This window comes from Takifugu flavidus, chromosome 5 (genome assembly GCF_003711565.1).
Source record: "Takifugu flavidus isolate HTHZ2018 chromosome 5, ASM371156v2, whole genome shotgun sequence".
NCBI lineage: Eukaryota > Metazoa > Chordata > Actinopteri > Tetraodontiformes > Tetraodontidae > Takifugu > Takifugu flavidus.
The window spans coordinates 4,147,701-4,160,120 of NC_079524.1; the positions used below are offsets into that span (position 1 = coordinate 4,147,701).

The 12,420-nt window shown below is 49.1% G+C and overlaps 2 protein-coding genes across 5 annotated transcripts in view; one reads left to right on the forward strand and one right to left on the reverse strand.

The window, feature by feature from the left end:
* taok3a (TAO kinase 3a) overlaps positions 1–10,789 on the forward strand; it is a 32,213-nt gene extending 21,424 nt beyond the window's left edge. For all 4 annotated transcript variants that reach the window (XM_057034022.1, XM_057034018.1, XM_057034021.1 and 1 more), the window contains 9 exons: positions 238–435; positions 1,357–1,494; positions 5,317–5,553; positions 6,228–6,356; positions 7,013–7,216; positions 7,559–7,798; positions 7,995–8,207; positions 8,364–8,546; positions 9,486–10,789. In XM_057034022.1, coding sequence (XP_056890002.1) covers positions 238–435; positions 1,357–1,494; positions 5,317–5,553; positions 6,228–6,356; positions 7,013–7,216; positions 7,559–7,798; positions 7,995–8,207; positions 8,364–8,546; positions 9,486–9,647 — 1,704 coding nt within the window. In that variant the 3' untranslated portion in view covers positions 9,648–10,789. The remainder of the gene's footprint in view (positions 1–237; positions 436–1,356; positions 1,495–5,316; positions 5,554–6,227; positions 6,357–7,012; positions 7,217–7,558; positions 7,799–7,994; positions 8,208–8,363; positions 8,547–9,485) is intronic.
* Positions 10,790–10,905: 116 nt separating this feature from the next.
* Positions 10,906–12,166, reverse strand: pebp1 (phosphatidylethanolamine binding protein 1). Its single transcript, XM_057034030.1, has 4 exons — positions 11,949–12,166; positions 11,579–11,688; positions 11,391–11,491; positions 10,906–11,281 (listed from the first exon to the last, which is right to left on the reverse strand). Exons 1-4 carry the CDS (start codon positions 12,081–12,083, stop codon positions 11,064–11,066), a joined length of 564 nt encoding a protein of 187 aa, XP_056890010.1. The 5' UTR covers positions 12,084–12,166; the 3' UTR covers positions 10,906–11,063.
* Positions 12,167–12,420: the final 254 nt, after the last annotated feature.

The following is a 12,420-nucleotide window of genomic DNA, read 5'->3' on the forward strand; positions in this document are numbered from 1 at the left end:
TGCTGCAACCAGACACCACTGACGGCTTTACTGAGAAAACACGAAGGCCCAGAGCACATTTTACTAACGAGGCTGAATATAAGCTCCCAACAAAGCCAATTCCTGCAGCCTTAATGAATCTGAAACTTTGTTATGTTGAGCTGCTCTAGAAACTGGAGAAACACATTACCAGACACTATGTGCACATCTGTGTGTTTATTTTATTTATTTTTAACTCTACATATTCATTTGTTGCAGGACAGCGAGGCAGCCAGTTGTAAGATGAACAGCCTGGGAAGCAACCACTCAATCCCCAGTACCTCAGTCAGCACAGGCAGCCAGAGCAGCAGCGTGAACAGCATGCAGGAGATGCTGGACGACGGCTGCTCTGACATGACCATGATGCACCCCCAGGACTATGGCAGCACCCTGGAATCATCCCCGCACACCAAGAAGGTAAATCACAAGGATGAACTTTGGACATATAAGCTGAGGTGGATGACAGCTCATACATTGGATGGAAGCTGCCCTTTTGTTTGGAACCAGGATCTCGGCCTTTAAACAAACCACAGGTCCCCTTACCTGAAAAATGACAGACGGGAACGCAACAGCTAGAATTGTGCGTGACAGAGTCACACCTTTGATGTGCTGCAGACTCAAACGGCATCAAATCTCCTCTCAGATCAGTTTACACTTCCTGTAGTGTTGATGGCTGTTCACGGCGGAGCAAGATCCAGGATCGGCGCCGTCGCCAACAACACCGAACAGGACTGTGCTATCAAGTCGTTTACTCACCGTTTTGAAAACTGAACTAGAGCTGATCCGAGAATTGTGCATTCGAATCCACAAACAAGCACCTTGCTCCCTTTTTTACACACGTATCCATGGAAACGATTGACACCATCCCATTTGGCAAATCTTTTTCAAGTTCATCCCCGGCACTGTTCTTCCTCTGAGAACAAAGCCTCTGAACACATGTTGCCTTCCCACTGTTTATACACACACACACACACACACGTGCACACACACACACACACACACACACACACGTGCACACACACACACACACACACACTGCACAGGGGTCAATACAAAGCAAGTCTCACTCATTAAATGTCTCATAAATGACAAAACTGTGGAGAGAAAGGCCTGTCTTTGCTTTCTTGTCCTTTCTTTTGCTTTTTGTGTTGTGACAGCGCATGAATAATGAAGCAGGCAGGGTTTTTGTGGGGGGGGTTGACACATTTCCTCATGTTTTCCATGATGACAGTTATTACTATAGATTCAGGAGAGTATGGATTGGGTGTGATTTTAATTTTTGCTGTTCAACACCAAGAGAAACCTGAATGTTACAGTATTTTCTGCATTTCACACTAGGACCATCATTACAACTGGGACGATGGGATCCACCGGGACCACCGGCCCGGGCTGAGGCCGTCCTCCTCTGACAGGAGCAGCCAGGCTCAAAACTACAAGAACCAGGGCCGCTTCGCCACCATAAAGTCCGCCTCACTTGTAAGTTTGCAAACACCCCTCCTCCCTTTTCTTCTATTTCCTCTTCTGTCTGTCTGTCTCTCTGGTCTGTCTGTGCCTAATAGACCTTCCTTTTATTCTATTTTATTTTATCCTTTGCAACACAAACATCTGGGATGTTTACTTTGAGCCTGTCTGTCTGTTCATTACCTCATCCTGGGTCTTTGTGTCTGCTCTCCAGTTTCTGCAGCAGATTTCTTGCTCTGCTGTCTTTGAGTTACCTCACTTATTCCAGATCATCCGCCTCTTCTCTTCCTTCCAGCAACACTCCCCTACCTCCACGAGCTCCTTTATTTCTTTGTCTCCTGAATTTGATAATACATCATTCTCACACGTGACTTCATGTTCTGAGAAACAGGGGCTGGATTTTGCTCCCTCTTTCTTTTTCCTCTCTCACTCAGCCTGTCTGTTGTCATGGAAACCAGCTCTAGTAACTCGTAAGTTGTGTGTAAGTGTATAGGAGTGTGTGCACGTGTTTACTCATCTGTGACCCCACTGTTTGAAACTGTGACTGCTGTCGGGTCTTGAACCAGACGAGCCGAGCTCGTCCTCCTGTCCTTGGCCACACGGCGAACCGCTGCCGTTCCAGCTCTTTCACTCCCGACCGAGGACGTCTTTGCTATTATGTTCATTTTGCGTCGTCGCCGTTTGTGGTTTCTCATCTTCAGGAGTTGGAACATTCAGTCCAAGAAATAAAATCGATGGAGAATATCCAAATGGAACCTCAGTTAAGCAATGAAAGAACTGAGCTGACCTTTATGGCAGGTTTTGGTCGCTACCTTATTCGTTTAAATTTCCATTCCAGCAGAACTGATCCTGCATCGTGTGTCGTCAGTTTCCAGTCAAACACACCACTGTAAATAACAGACGAGATCAGATGTGATGTGGAGGGTTTCAGTCTGTTAAAGGAAATGGAAGCTGGAACACTTCAGATAACAGGAGTCACATGACAACCTCGCGTGAGATGTTTTTGCCTGTTTGAAAAATGCACAAGCAACTCTGAAAGTAATGTCTCAAAATCTGTTTTCCTGTCGTAATCTGCGCCCTGTGTTAAGCTTGAAACTGTGTATTGGTATCCCAGGTAACCAGGCATTGCTGGGGACCACAAGCCTTATATTTCCATTTTCCTGTGGCCCCACTCCCTCTTTTCCTTTTATTTGGTTGCTGTGGTAAAGAGAGGTTTGTTCTTAAATATTTACCTGGTTGTATAAAGGTGTAAATAAATAGAAATGACACTTAAATAAAAACAAAATTAATACACTGCATTTGTCAAAAGGTATGGCAGGATAAGCTATATTTTAAATTTTAGATTGTATGTTAACAGCCCTCTGTCTAAAAGGCAAACACCCCCCAAAAAAGCTGTATTTAAATGGGGGTAAAAGACCTGATGAGCTGAGGAGGGGAGACAATGTGCTACTTTATTTCAGAGGACTTACACCTTTGTCTGGATGTGATAAAAGACTTGGTGACAGCCGTTGGTGTTGTTCCTCACAGACGGTCTGTAAACAAAGATATTACTCCGCATTCCACAATCAATCCTTCCTGTATTCGCCACTAAATTCACCTGTTCCGAGTGCTCGGAACAGAAAAACGCTGCTGTCACCTGATTTAAAAACAGCGTTCACTGATAAACGATGTCCAGGCAGAACACATACAAATGGACGCGTCTCGGCGTCCGAGGCGGCGCCGAGTAAACCAGGACAACTCCGCGGTGCGTCGGTGCCAGTCTTGCCCGGCGGTACAGAAAAGAATGACATCATCTTTTTGTGACGAACGCAGACGCTCTCGGATTGGCCTCGACTCGGTGAGGCTGGGATCCGCAGGTAGACAAAGAGCAGCGGAGAGAGGGAGAAACAGGGGGTCCAGATGGTGAAGGGTGATTTATGGACGGAGAAAACGCAGCAGAAATTTAGCTAAGGAGAGAAGAGAAAGTAATAAACAGGCCGCCAGACTCCTCAAAGACCGAGATTGTTCTTAAGAGAGGTACAAAGAGAAGTGAAATGAAGCCATGGCGGTAGAAGACTTTAACATCAGGAGGGTGTCATAAACAGAGCTGTGCAGACGGAAATTAGGACTGACAAAGGAGGACAAGTGGGGACCAGAGGAAAAAGAAAAGAGAGTGTGCCAGCCTCAGCTGATGTAGCTGTGAAAAAAGAAAATGAGCGGGTGATTGTAGCTGAAGTGACGGACGGCTGAGACAGGATGTGGATTAAACAAGGGCAAATGAGACCGAATTATTAATAGCAAAAAACCAGGAGAGAGGGAAATGCTGCAGAGAGGTAGAGGACATAAAGAGAGGAGAGGGACAGATCTAATGCATGACTGTTGTGTGAGCGGGAGGCCAGGGGTTACTATAGGTCAGAGGAGATGAGCCACTACAAGAGGCAGCATCGCCTTAGAGATCAATATCATTTAGAACCTGGCAAATATCATTGATAATGCAGTAATTACCTGTATGGAGAAGATTATTTTTTTAATATCTGGTCATGGAATGCCGTTCACATTTTGTGGTTCATCCTCTCTTTGTGCTGTTGCCAGTATGAGTCTTGGAAGCGCAGCGATAGAGTTTGCGTGTTTTATTTGTGATGAATCAGCTTGATCAGCTAATAATAATACATTTCCTCTGTTTAGAAGAATCCCGTTCATGAAGCATCGCTGCGCTGTGCTAATAGCTAAGCTGCTCTCGCCACCTCTTGAGTCTGAATATGATCTCCCCTCCAGCCCCCGAGCTTTGGGTGAAAGAGGTAGTCACATGACGTGAGTTGGGCCTTTGTGGCAGCATGTCGGGTGGCAGCGCAGCAAGTGACTGGGATTGGGAGCTGCTGTTACAGTGGGGTATTGATTCAGCACAGATTAAGGATGGGGGGGGGCTTAGCGTTTCTGCCAACACCAACTCCCCCTCCTTAACACCTTTTAATTCTCTTATATAATGTCTTCATCATATTTTTTCAATTCCCTCCAAACTTTTCTCCTGTCATCTGCCATTTCTTTGTTTCTACATTTACCCTCCGCCCCCCCTTCATCTTCCCACCCCCCAGCTTCTCTCAGTCCGTCAATGAGGTATTCATGTGACCCACCTGCTGTCCACTGCTTAGCTTTAGCTCAACTAAAGAGCGGCTCTGTGCTCTTGTTGGCCCGTGTGGTCGGCCTGGCTCATTCACAGTTCACACGCTTGCCTCAGCCACTGTGTGCCCGGGAGCGGGAGGAGAGAGGGGGGGCGGGGGTCGTTGTCCAACACGGGTGGGGTCTCAGGGCGGCATTGGAGCTCGGACAGTTTTCTGTCAAGCATAGGATGCTGCACAAGGTTCCTGGATGTTGCCGCACTTGGCTAAATTCGCCAGCATGTTTGGCCTGAAGAGTTCTGCTGGAAGTTATGAGAAGATGCAGAACGAGTGCTCCCTGGATGCGGAGAACCCTTTCTGTCCGCAGGTTGGTGTGTCGGCCGCAGGCAGCAGGGCGCAGCGTAGACGGCAGGGTTTTACCGTACAACATTTAGCTCAGTCGGGGTTTGTTTTCAGGTCCGCCGCGGCCGCCGTGAGGTTTTTATCAGGCTCCGGTGAAAACAGATTCTACATTTTTCACCTTCTTTCTAATTTCTGAGCTTCTTAAAATCTTGTTTTGCCTCTGTAAAGTTCAAAAGTGTTGCCAGCCGAGGGCAGCAACGATCACAGTTTGAACGAATTCTACTGGGAACGTAAAACCAAGACGAGTCAGCATATTTGTGGTCAGGCGACACGTTCGGCATTGCTGTTTTGGAGTGACTCTTTCACACGATCACACGTCCAAACTTCTCCTCTGCCACAGGTGACCAAGCAGATCCACGAGCATGAGCAGGAGAGCGAGCTGCGGGAGCAGATGTCGGGGTACAAGCGCATGCGGCGGCAGCACCAGAAGCAGCTGATCGCCCTGGAGAACAAGCTGAAGGCCGAGATGGACGAGCACCGGCTCAAGCTGCAGAAGGAGGTGGAGACGCAGGCCAACAATGCATACATCGAGCTGGAGAAGCTGGCGAAGCGCCACGCCGTGCACACAGACAAGGAGGTAGGACGTGATGGACACGCGGGATGTTTCTCTGCACCTGCGAGGCAGCAGGTGGTGACCCGGACGGGACCGTAAAGTTAGTCCAGGAGCGGCTCCTGAGAAACAAGGTCTGAGAAACTGGCTGCTGCCCAGTGATGAATGAGCTGAAATACAGCTTCAGAAGTGGGACGCAGAAATTTGGACCGTGGAGAAAAAAAAACAAGCCTCGTCTACGATTATCGTGCAGCCAGACCCTGCAGGAAGATAGTGTATCCGTGCACGGACGTGATAACAGCTGCAGCGTGGCTCGCATGAAGGGCGCACATCTGCAGCTGACACCAGGAACATTAAGCATTTACACACGATTGGCTAGAAAATGACCGCCCTGCTATTTTATGATATCATATAATGTAACTTTTTACCAGATCATAATTAGTTTAAACCTCTGTTTGGTGAGGTTAGCATGTACCGGATAGATAAATAGGTCTGAACTGAGATATGAGTCCCTGCTTTTCTGTTAAATTCATTCTTTGGGGTGTCTGTGAGTGGAGGCGGTTTAATCTTGAAACTCCAAAATTTGTTAATATCTATAGAGCTCAGTCTGATTAGCCAAGCTCTCACCTTAAACACCAGAGAGCCGCCGTGCTAAGCTAGCACCACCTCTCTTTCACTCTTATGCTCCATGTGTCTCCTAGATGAAGACACTGCTCACAGATGAGAAGAAATTCCAGCAGCAGATTGCGGCCCAGCAAAAGAAGGAGCTGACCACCTTCCTGGATAACCAGAAGAAACAGTACAAACTCTGCAAGGAGAAGATTAAGGAGGTGCGCCTCGTTGGTTGGCTTTCGGTTTCTTCCCCTGGGCGAGCTCATTCGTACGCCTCCCTCGCGTGTGACACATGTTCCCGTGTGCTGCCTGTTATATCAGCACTCCTCCACACCAAACCGTGCACGCAAAGTCACGTTGAGTCACCTGACCTACCCGCAGTGTAGGAGGAGAACCTCGGTTCCATACACACGACATACATTTGTGTGCTCGTGCTCCGAGGCCAGAGAACTCTCAGCCTAACTGTGGGTGCCATCCACGCTTTCCAGTGACAAGATAAGTGACCAAAATTAGGTCAGCGTGGTTAAAAGAAAGCAGCACTGGCAGGGAGAGATATTTCCCACCAACAGAGAGATCAGCTGCGAGCTGCCACGGAATTAGACACCTCGGAGAGCGAGGATCAGGCTGCTGTGTGGAGTGTATTAGCTGGAGTTGGAGATTTCCTTCTAACCCATGAAAAAGGCAGAAAAGATGAGGGGCCGATGTGGCAGCAGCACGTTTGTCTGTTCTCATGATGGAAGGCCAGAGTTTGCTCTTATTCATGAACAGCATTTTAACCCCTTCAGACCTTTATGCTCATGGTTAAAGTGTAAAGAGTCTTTTAAAAACATTTTCACGTTAAAGTGTCATAACTAATGAGCTGCACGCTCGGCAGGAGATGAACGAGGACCACAGCACACCGAAGAAGGAGAAGCAGGAGCGTTTGTCCAAGCACAAGGAGAACATGCAACATTCCCAGGCCGAGGAAGAGGCCCACCTCCTGACCCAGCAGAGGGTCTACTTTGACAGGAACTGTCGTGCTTTTAAGCGTAAAGTTATGATCAAGAGACACGACCTTGAACAGGAACAGATCCGAGAGGTGAGGCTCTGCTCAGCTGTTTGTTCAATCATACAGGCGGTTTATATGCTGGTAAAAAAACAAAACAAACCCTAAACAAATTAAAATTCTTTTCTCAGAATACACTAATTTGTTCTTAGTAATTACTCCCATTGTTCTTTAGATCCTCGAACTCTTTCCTGCTAAGATGATTAGCAACACAAAGCAATTCGCTAATCTGCAAAGCGTTTAAACCTGGGGAAACGTGCACAAGCGTTTTGTGGGAAAACGTGCAAGAGTGCTTTAGAAAGCGTGTTGTAGTCACCCTTCAGCCCAGAGGTCACCGGGTGTGACCTCTGTCTAATGACCTTTCATCCACACCAGGAGCTGAACAAGAAGAAGACCCAGAAAGAGATGGAACACGCCATGCTGATCCGCCACGACGAGTCCATGCAGGAGCTGGAGCACAGGCAGCTGAAGACGCTGCAGAAGCTGCGCATGGACCTGATCCGTCAGCAGCACCAGACGGAGCTGGAGAACCAGATCGAGTACAACAACCGGCGCGAGCGGGAGCTCCACCGCAAGCACGTGCTGGAGCTCCGGCAGCAGCCCAAGAACCTGAAGGTGAGTCCGGCTGTGATCCAGGTGTGAGCAGACGCTTTTGTCTCTGCCTTCCTCCCGTGAGTCCATCGTTGAGATGGCGCAAGCTAGGAGCAACAGGGCGATGCCCGATGCTGCATAACAGGAGACGTGATTGTCAGCTCTTTCCCGTCTCACCCCTTGGTTTTATCCCCATTTCTGCCCCCCCCCCCACCCTCAGGCTTTGGAGCTACAGATTAAGAAGCAGTTCCAGGACACCTGCAAGGTGCAGACCAAACAGTACAAGGCCCTGCGCCACCACCAGATGGAGGTCACGCCCAAGGCGGAGCACAAGACGGTGCTCAAGGCACTGAAGGACGAGCAGACGCGCAAGCTGGCCATCTTGGCGGAGCAGTACGAGCAGAGCATCAACGAGATGATGGCGTCTCAGGCGGTGAGCGGAGACACCTCGCACCTTCCCGCGACCGCTGTTCTTCACACCCCTCGCTCATTTTGGTTTAAAATACTTTCTCTCCCTCCTTCCGTCCGCCCTCTCCACCCGTCTCTGCCCCCCCCCCTCCATCTTGCGGCCCACGGTCGGCTGTGTCAGCTGCGGCTGGACGAGGCCCAGGAAGCCGAGTGCCAGGCCCTGAGGCAGCAGCTGCAGCAGGAGATGGAGCTGCTCAATGCCTACCAGAGCAAGATCAAGATGCAGACCGAGGCGCAGCACGAGCGCGAGCTGCAGAAGCTGGAGCAGAAGGTGTCGCTGCGCCGGGCTCATCTGGAACAAAAGGTTGTGGGCTGAAACACACACACACACACACGCGCGCTCCTTTTTAAATGATTCTACATCAACAGTGCTGATCATCTCATATCTGGGATGGGACGCGGCTCTCAGGAGAAAAGGTCCACATGTACATGGGCAGCAGAGCCACGAAAGGACACCCACACACACATTCACACACACACACACACACACACGCCTCACCACAGGTGGGGGTGATGGTGTCATGGCTTCTGCACACAACGATTTCTTTTTTACGTTTAATGGCAGCAGAGTTCGTTCAGAGCGTTTGATCTCTGCTCGATGACCCTGGAAACTGCCAGTGTTTCATGTCACTGACCTTGATCAAGTTTCATTTCAAATCTGAAAGAACCACAAGGATTCCGGTGCGAACGTACCTTTATTTCACGCGATTAAGACCCTTTTTTCCCTTCGATCTCGACAAGCTCCCCTTCCGACGTGTCCGACATCCCCGCCACACACTCGACAGCTCTCCAACAACAAAGAACTGGACCCCTGAGACGACGCAGCGCCTCGGCTCTGCTGCCTCTCAGCGGCGGCCTGTCGCCACCTTGTGGCCGAGCACCGACACGCAGTCTGGGACTGGGATGATGTCATAGTATTAGAAGCACTATTGTCCTCCGGCAACGTTCATGGTCAAAGTCTGGAGAGTTCTGTGCATGCTCAGTGGTTGGCCAGATTGCCGTATTGCGCCAGGCGCTTCTTTGTCTCCACCTGCGGTCGGTAAACGTTCGCCTGGCGGAGAAAGTAGATCCTGCTCTCGCCCGACTGATGCAGTGGTTTCATGATACGAACGACCGTGTTCAACATGTGTGAATATCCGAGATGTTGGGAACGTGGACCGGGGTTTTAAAGCGGCGACGTTGCGGAGTCTGTGGGGAACGGTGACGGTTCCGGGTGTTGACGGCGGATGTGTGTCGCCCCCAGATTGAAGAGGAGCTGGTTTCCCTTCAGAAGGAGAGAACCGACCGCATCAAACACCTCCTGGAGCGCCAGGAGCGGGAGACCGACAGCTTCGACATGGAGAGCCTGCGCCTGGGCTTCGGCAACCTCGGCACCCTGGACCTTCCCAAGGACGACTACAGATGAAGCCGCCGCTGCTGCTGACTGCGTGTTTGGGTGGTCCCCAGGCTCAGTCCGCCCCTCCTCTTCCCTGACCCGGCGGTGCAGGGTTCAGTGCCGCTGACGCCCTCACTTTCACACATGCAAAGAACACACACACACACACACTCACACACACACACACACACGCAGAATCAGCTGTGTTTAAGGCCACTCAGAGGGAGAAGACTGCAGGTGTTTCGGGCTCCTTCCCACCCCAAACCTCCCCCCTTTTTGCCTCTGTGGGCGACACAGGATGACAAGGAAAACACGCTGGAGAACTTCCTGCGGTCGTCATGTGTTTGTAAAAGTGATAACATGTTAAATTTTTCTTGTGTCTTGTGCGAGAATTTCACTTTCGCCGCCACAGAAAGTGGAAGTTGAGGGAAAAGCAGGGCGGGCGGACCGGTGGGACCAGGGGACGAGCCTTTTTAGATGGATCTCATTCCTCCCAATTTGGTTTCGGTCTCAAATTCTGCAGAAAACCAATAAAAGTCCGCGCGTGATAAATCAGACGATCGCCGCGCTGCCGCCGCCTTTTTGGGATTTATTCACAACCTTTTGATGAAAAATTTCAATAACTTGATACTTTTGAGACCGGTGCGATGTACATACAGGTACTCCTCAGATAAGGCCCGGGGGACCCTGACCCGGGAGGGCGGCTGACGGTGCTCATGTGCGTGCGGTACCGGTACCGGTTCCGCTGCGCTGGCTGCCAATGTGAATAAAACAAGCGAACCTGTGACGCGTGAACGTCACCTCCCAGCTAGCACAAAGGGCTTCATGATGTCAGGTGGGGCCGGGGGCTTGAACTTTGTGTATAGAAGGATTTATGGAGAGTTTTACTTATTTTCTTATTGTATTTTAATCGTCACTCAAATTAAAGAGTTTTTAAAGAAGCCTTCTTTTGCCCCTTCATCTGAAAGTATTGGTCTGTTTTGGGATTTCCGTCTGATTTTTTTTCTTTGCTGCATTACACAACTCTCAAGCTGTGTACGTCTTATAAACCAGAGCAGTATGATGCTTTATTCAATGCATGCACTTTAATTTTTGTTTTTTTTCTGGGTAAAAGAAAGCATGAATCTGTCAAAGCTTTTAATTATATTTGTAAATAAAGTGTTCATCACAAACTCTGGCGGTTGGAGGGTCTCTTCTCGAGCGTCCGACCGGTTCTGGGTTTTATTGGTTTTATTCTAAGAGTATGTATCCTAAAACACAGAAAAATGCATTAAGTGAAGGAAACAGGTGTTTTATGTTCTACTTTATTGTAGAATAGTGCAGATCATTCTGGGAAACAGGCGACATGCCCCACAAAAACAACCACCGTGGGGGTGTTGACAGGTTCCATCCAGACCAAAAACCATTTATAGTGCTAAATGATAGAGAGCTTTTGCGTCTTCCTGTTTATTTTCCAGCCAGCTGCTGGTACAGCTTGGGCACGTAGTCGTCCCACTCGGCCTGGTAGCAGGTTCCTGCCACAGGCGCTCCCAACTTGTACTTCTTCCTAAAGCTCTGGATCGTGAACTTGCCACGGCCGTCCCCACAGCGGTTGGTCAGCACGGCCTCGGAGCACGACAGGGTTCCCGGCTGCTCGTAGACCAGCCACACATACCTGTGAAGGCCTGCGGGGAGAGGAAGGTTTATGAAGCGCGCTTGGACGTCCACCAACTCGACGCGCCGATAGAATCTCTATCATCAGAACGAAAAAATATCCCTCAAAAATTCTTTTACCTGTTCCGTTGGGAGGACCAGAACCCACATAATCGGACATGACGCAGCCAGATGACACGTCGTTCCCTTTCATGTTGACCACCAGAAAGTGGTGCCACTCCCTTTATTAGAGATCGGAAACAAAAGATTATTTTTTTAAAAATGATTTTTCACAGGTCCAATAAAATACCAACAGCTGTTCTTCTCACCGAAATTTGGGGTCTTTCCTGCTGGGAGCATCGGGGTCGGTCAGGGCCAGCGTGTACAGTTTACTGGAGTCACATGCTTCCCACTCAATGGTCGTGGGTCGGTTCTGGACCTGCAGACAGGTGGAGCGTTAACGTGGCGTTATCTCGGACGGCCACACGGGGGCGCCATCGCCACAAGCGCTGGGGTTTATATAATTCCACTCACGTTGCCAATCCGCTGCAAGTGAATTCAATTAATGCACAACCAAGTTGCAAAACACTTCTCTTCTATGACAAAAAATATATGTTTTGACGCTAACGCGCAGAAGCAGCGCCTTTATTCGGTTTGTTAGCTTGGCTGGTAGACGCAGCAGTAAGCTAGCTCACTAACCTGGGTTGGCGTGAGTACTTTCCCCAACTCGTCTATCTCCACTGAGCCGTATTTCACAGTGAGAGGCTGCGCTGGCTTTTCTTCGACCTCTTGCAGTTCAAGAGTCCCGGTCCACTGGCTCAGATCTACAGGCATTGTTTCACTTTGTTGGTGTCTAGTCACGGTGCTCGTCACAAGCGCCCCAAAACTGCGAAATGTGCTGCGTTCAGGAACTTCCACTGACGTCACGAAAAAAATGCAGGTGTCTCTTTTTTAGTGTGGTTACGTTAACAAACAAATACAAGTGAGCATGGAATTCATATTTAAGTGAACTACATATAGCGTAGCAATAACAACAAACAATAATAATGTCCATTTTAAAAATGCCTTTGTTTGTTTGATGATGAGAGTTAACATCCACAGCTGATTTTAGACCTCCATTGGTGCCAAGAAATATAAGCATTAAATATCATTTTAAATACTACATTGTACT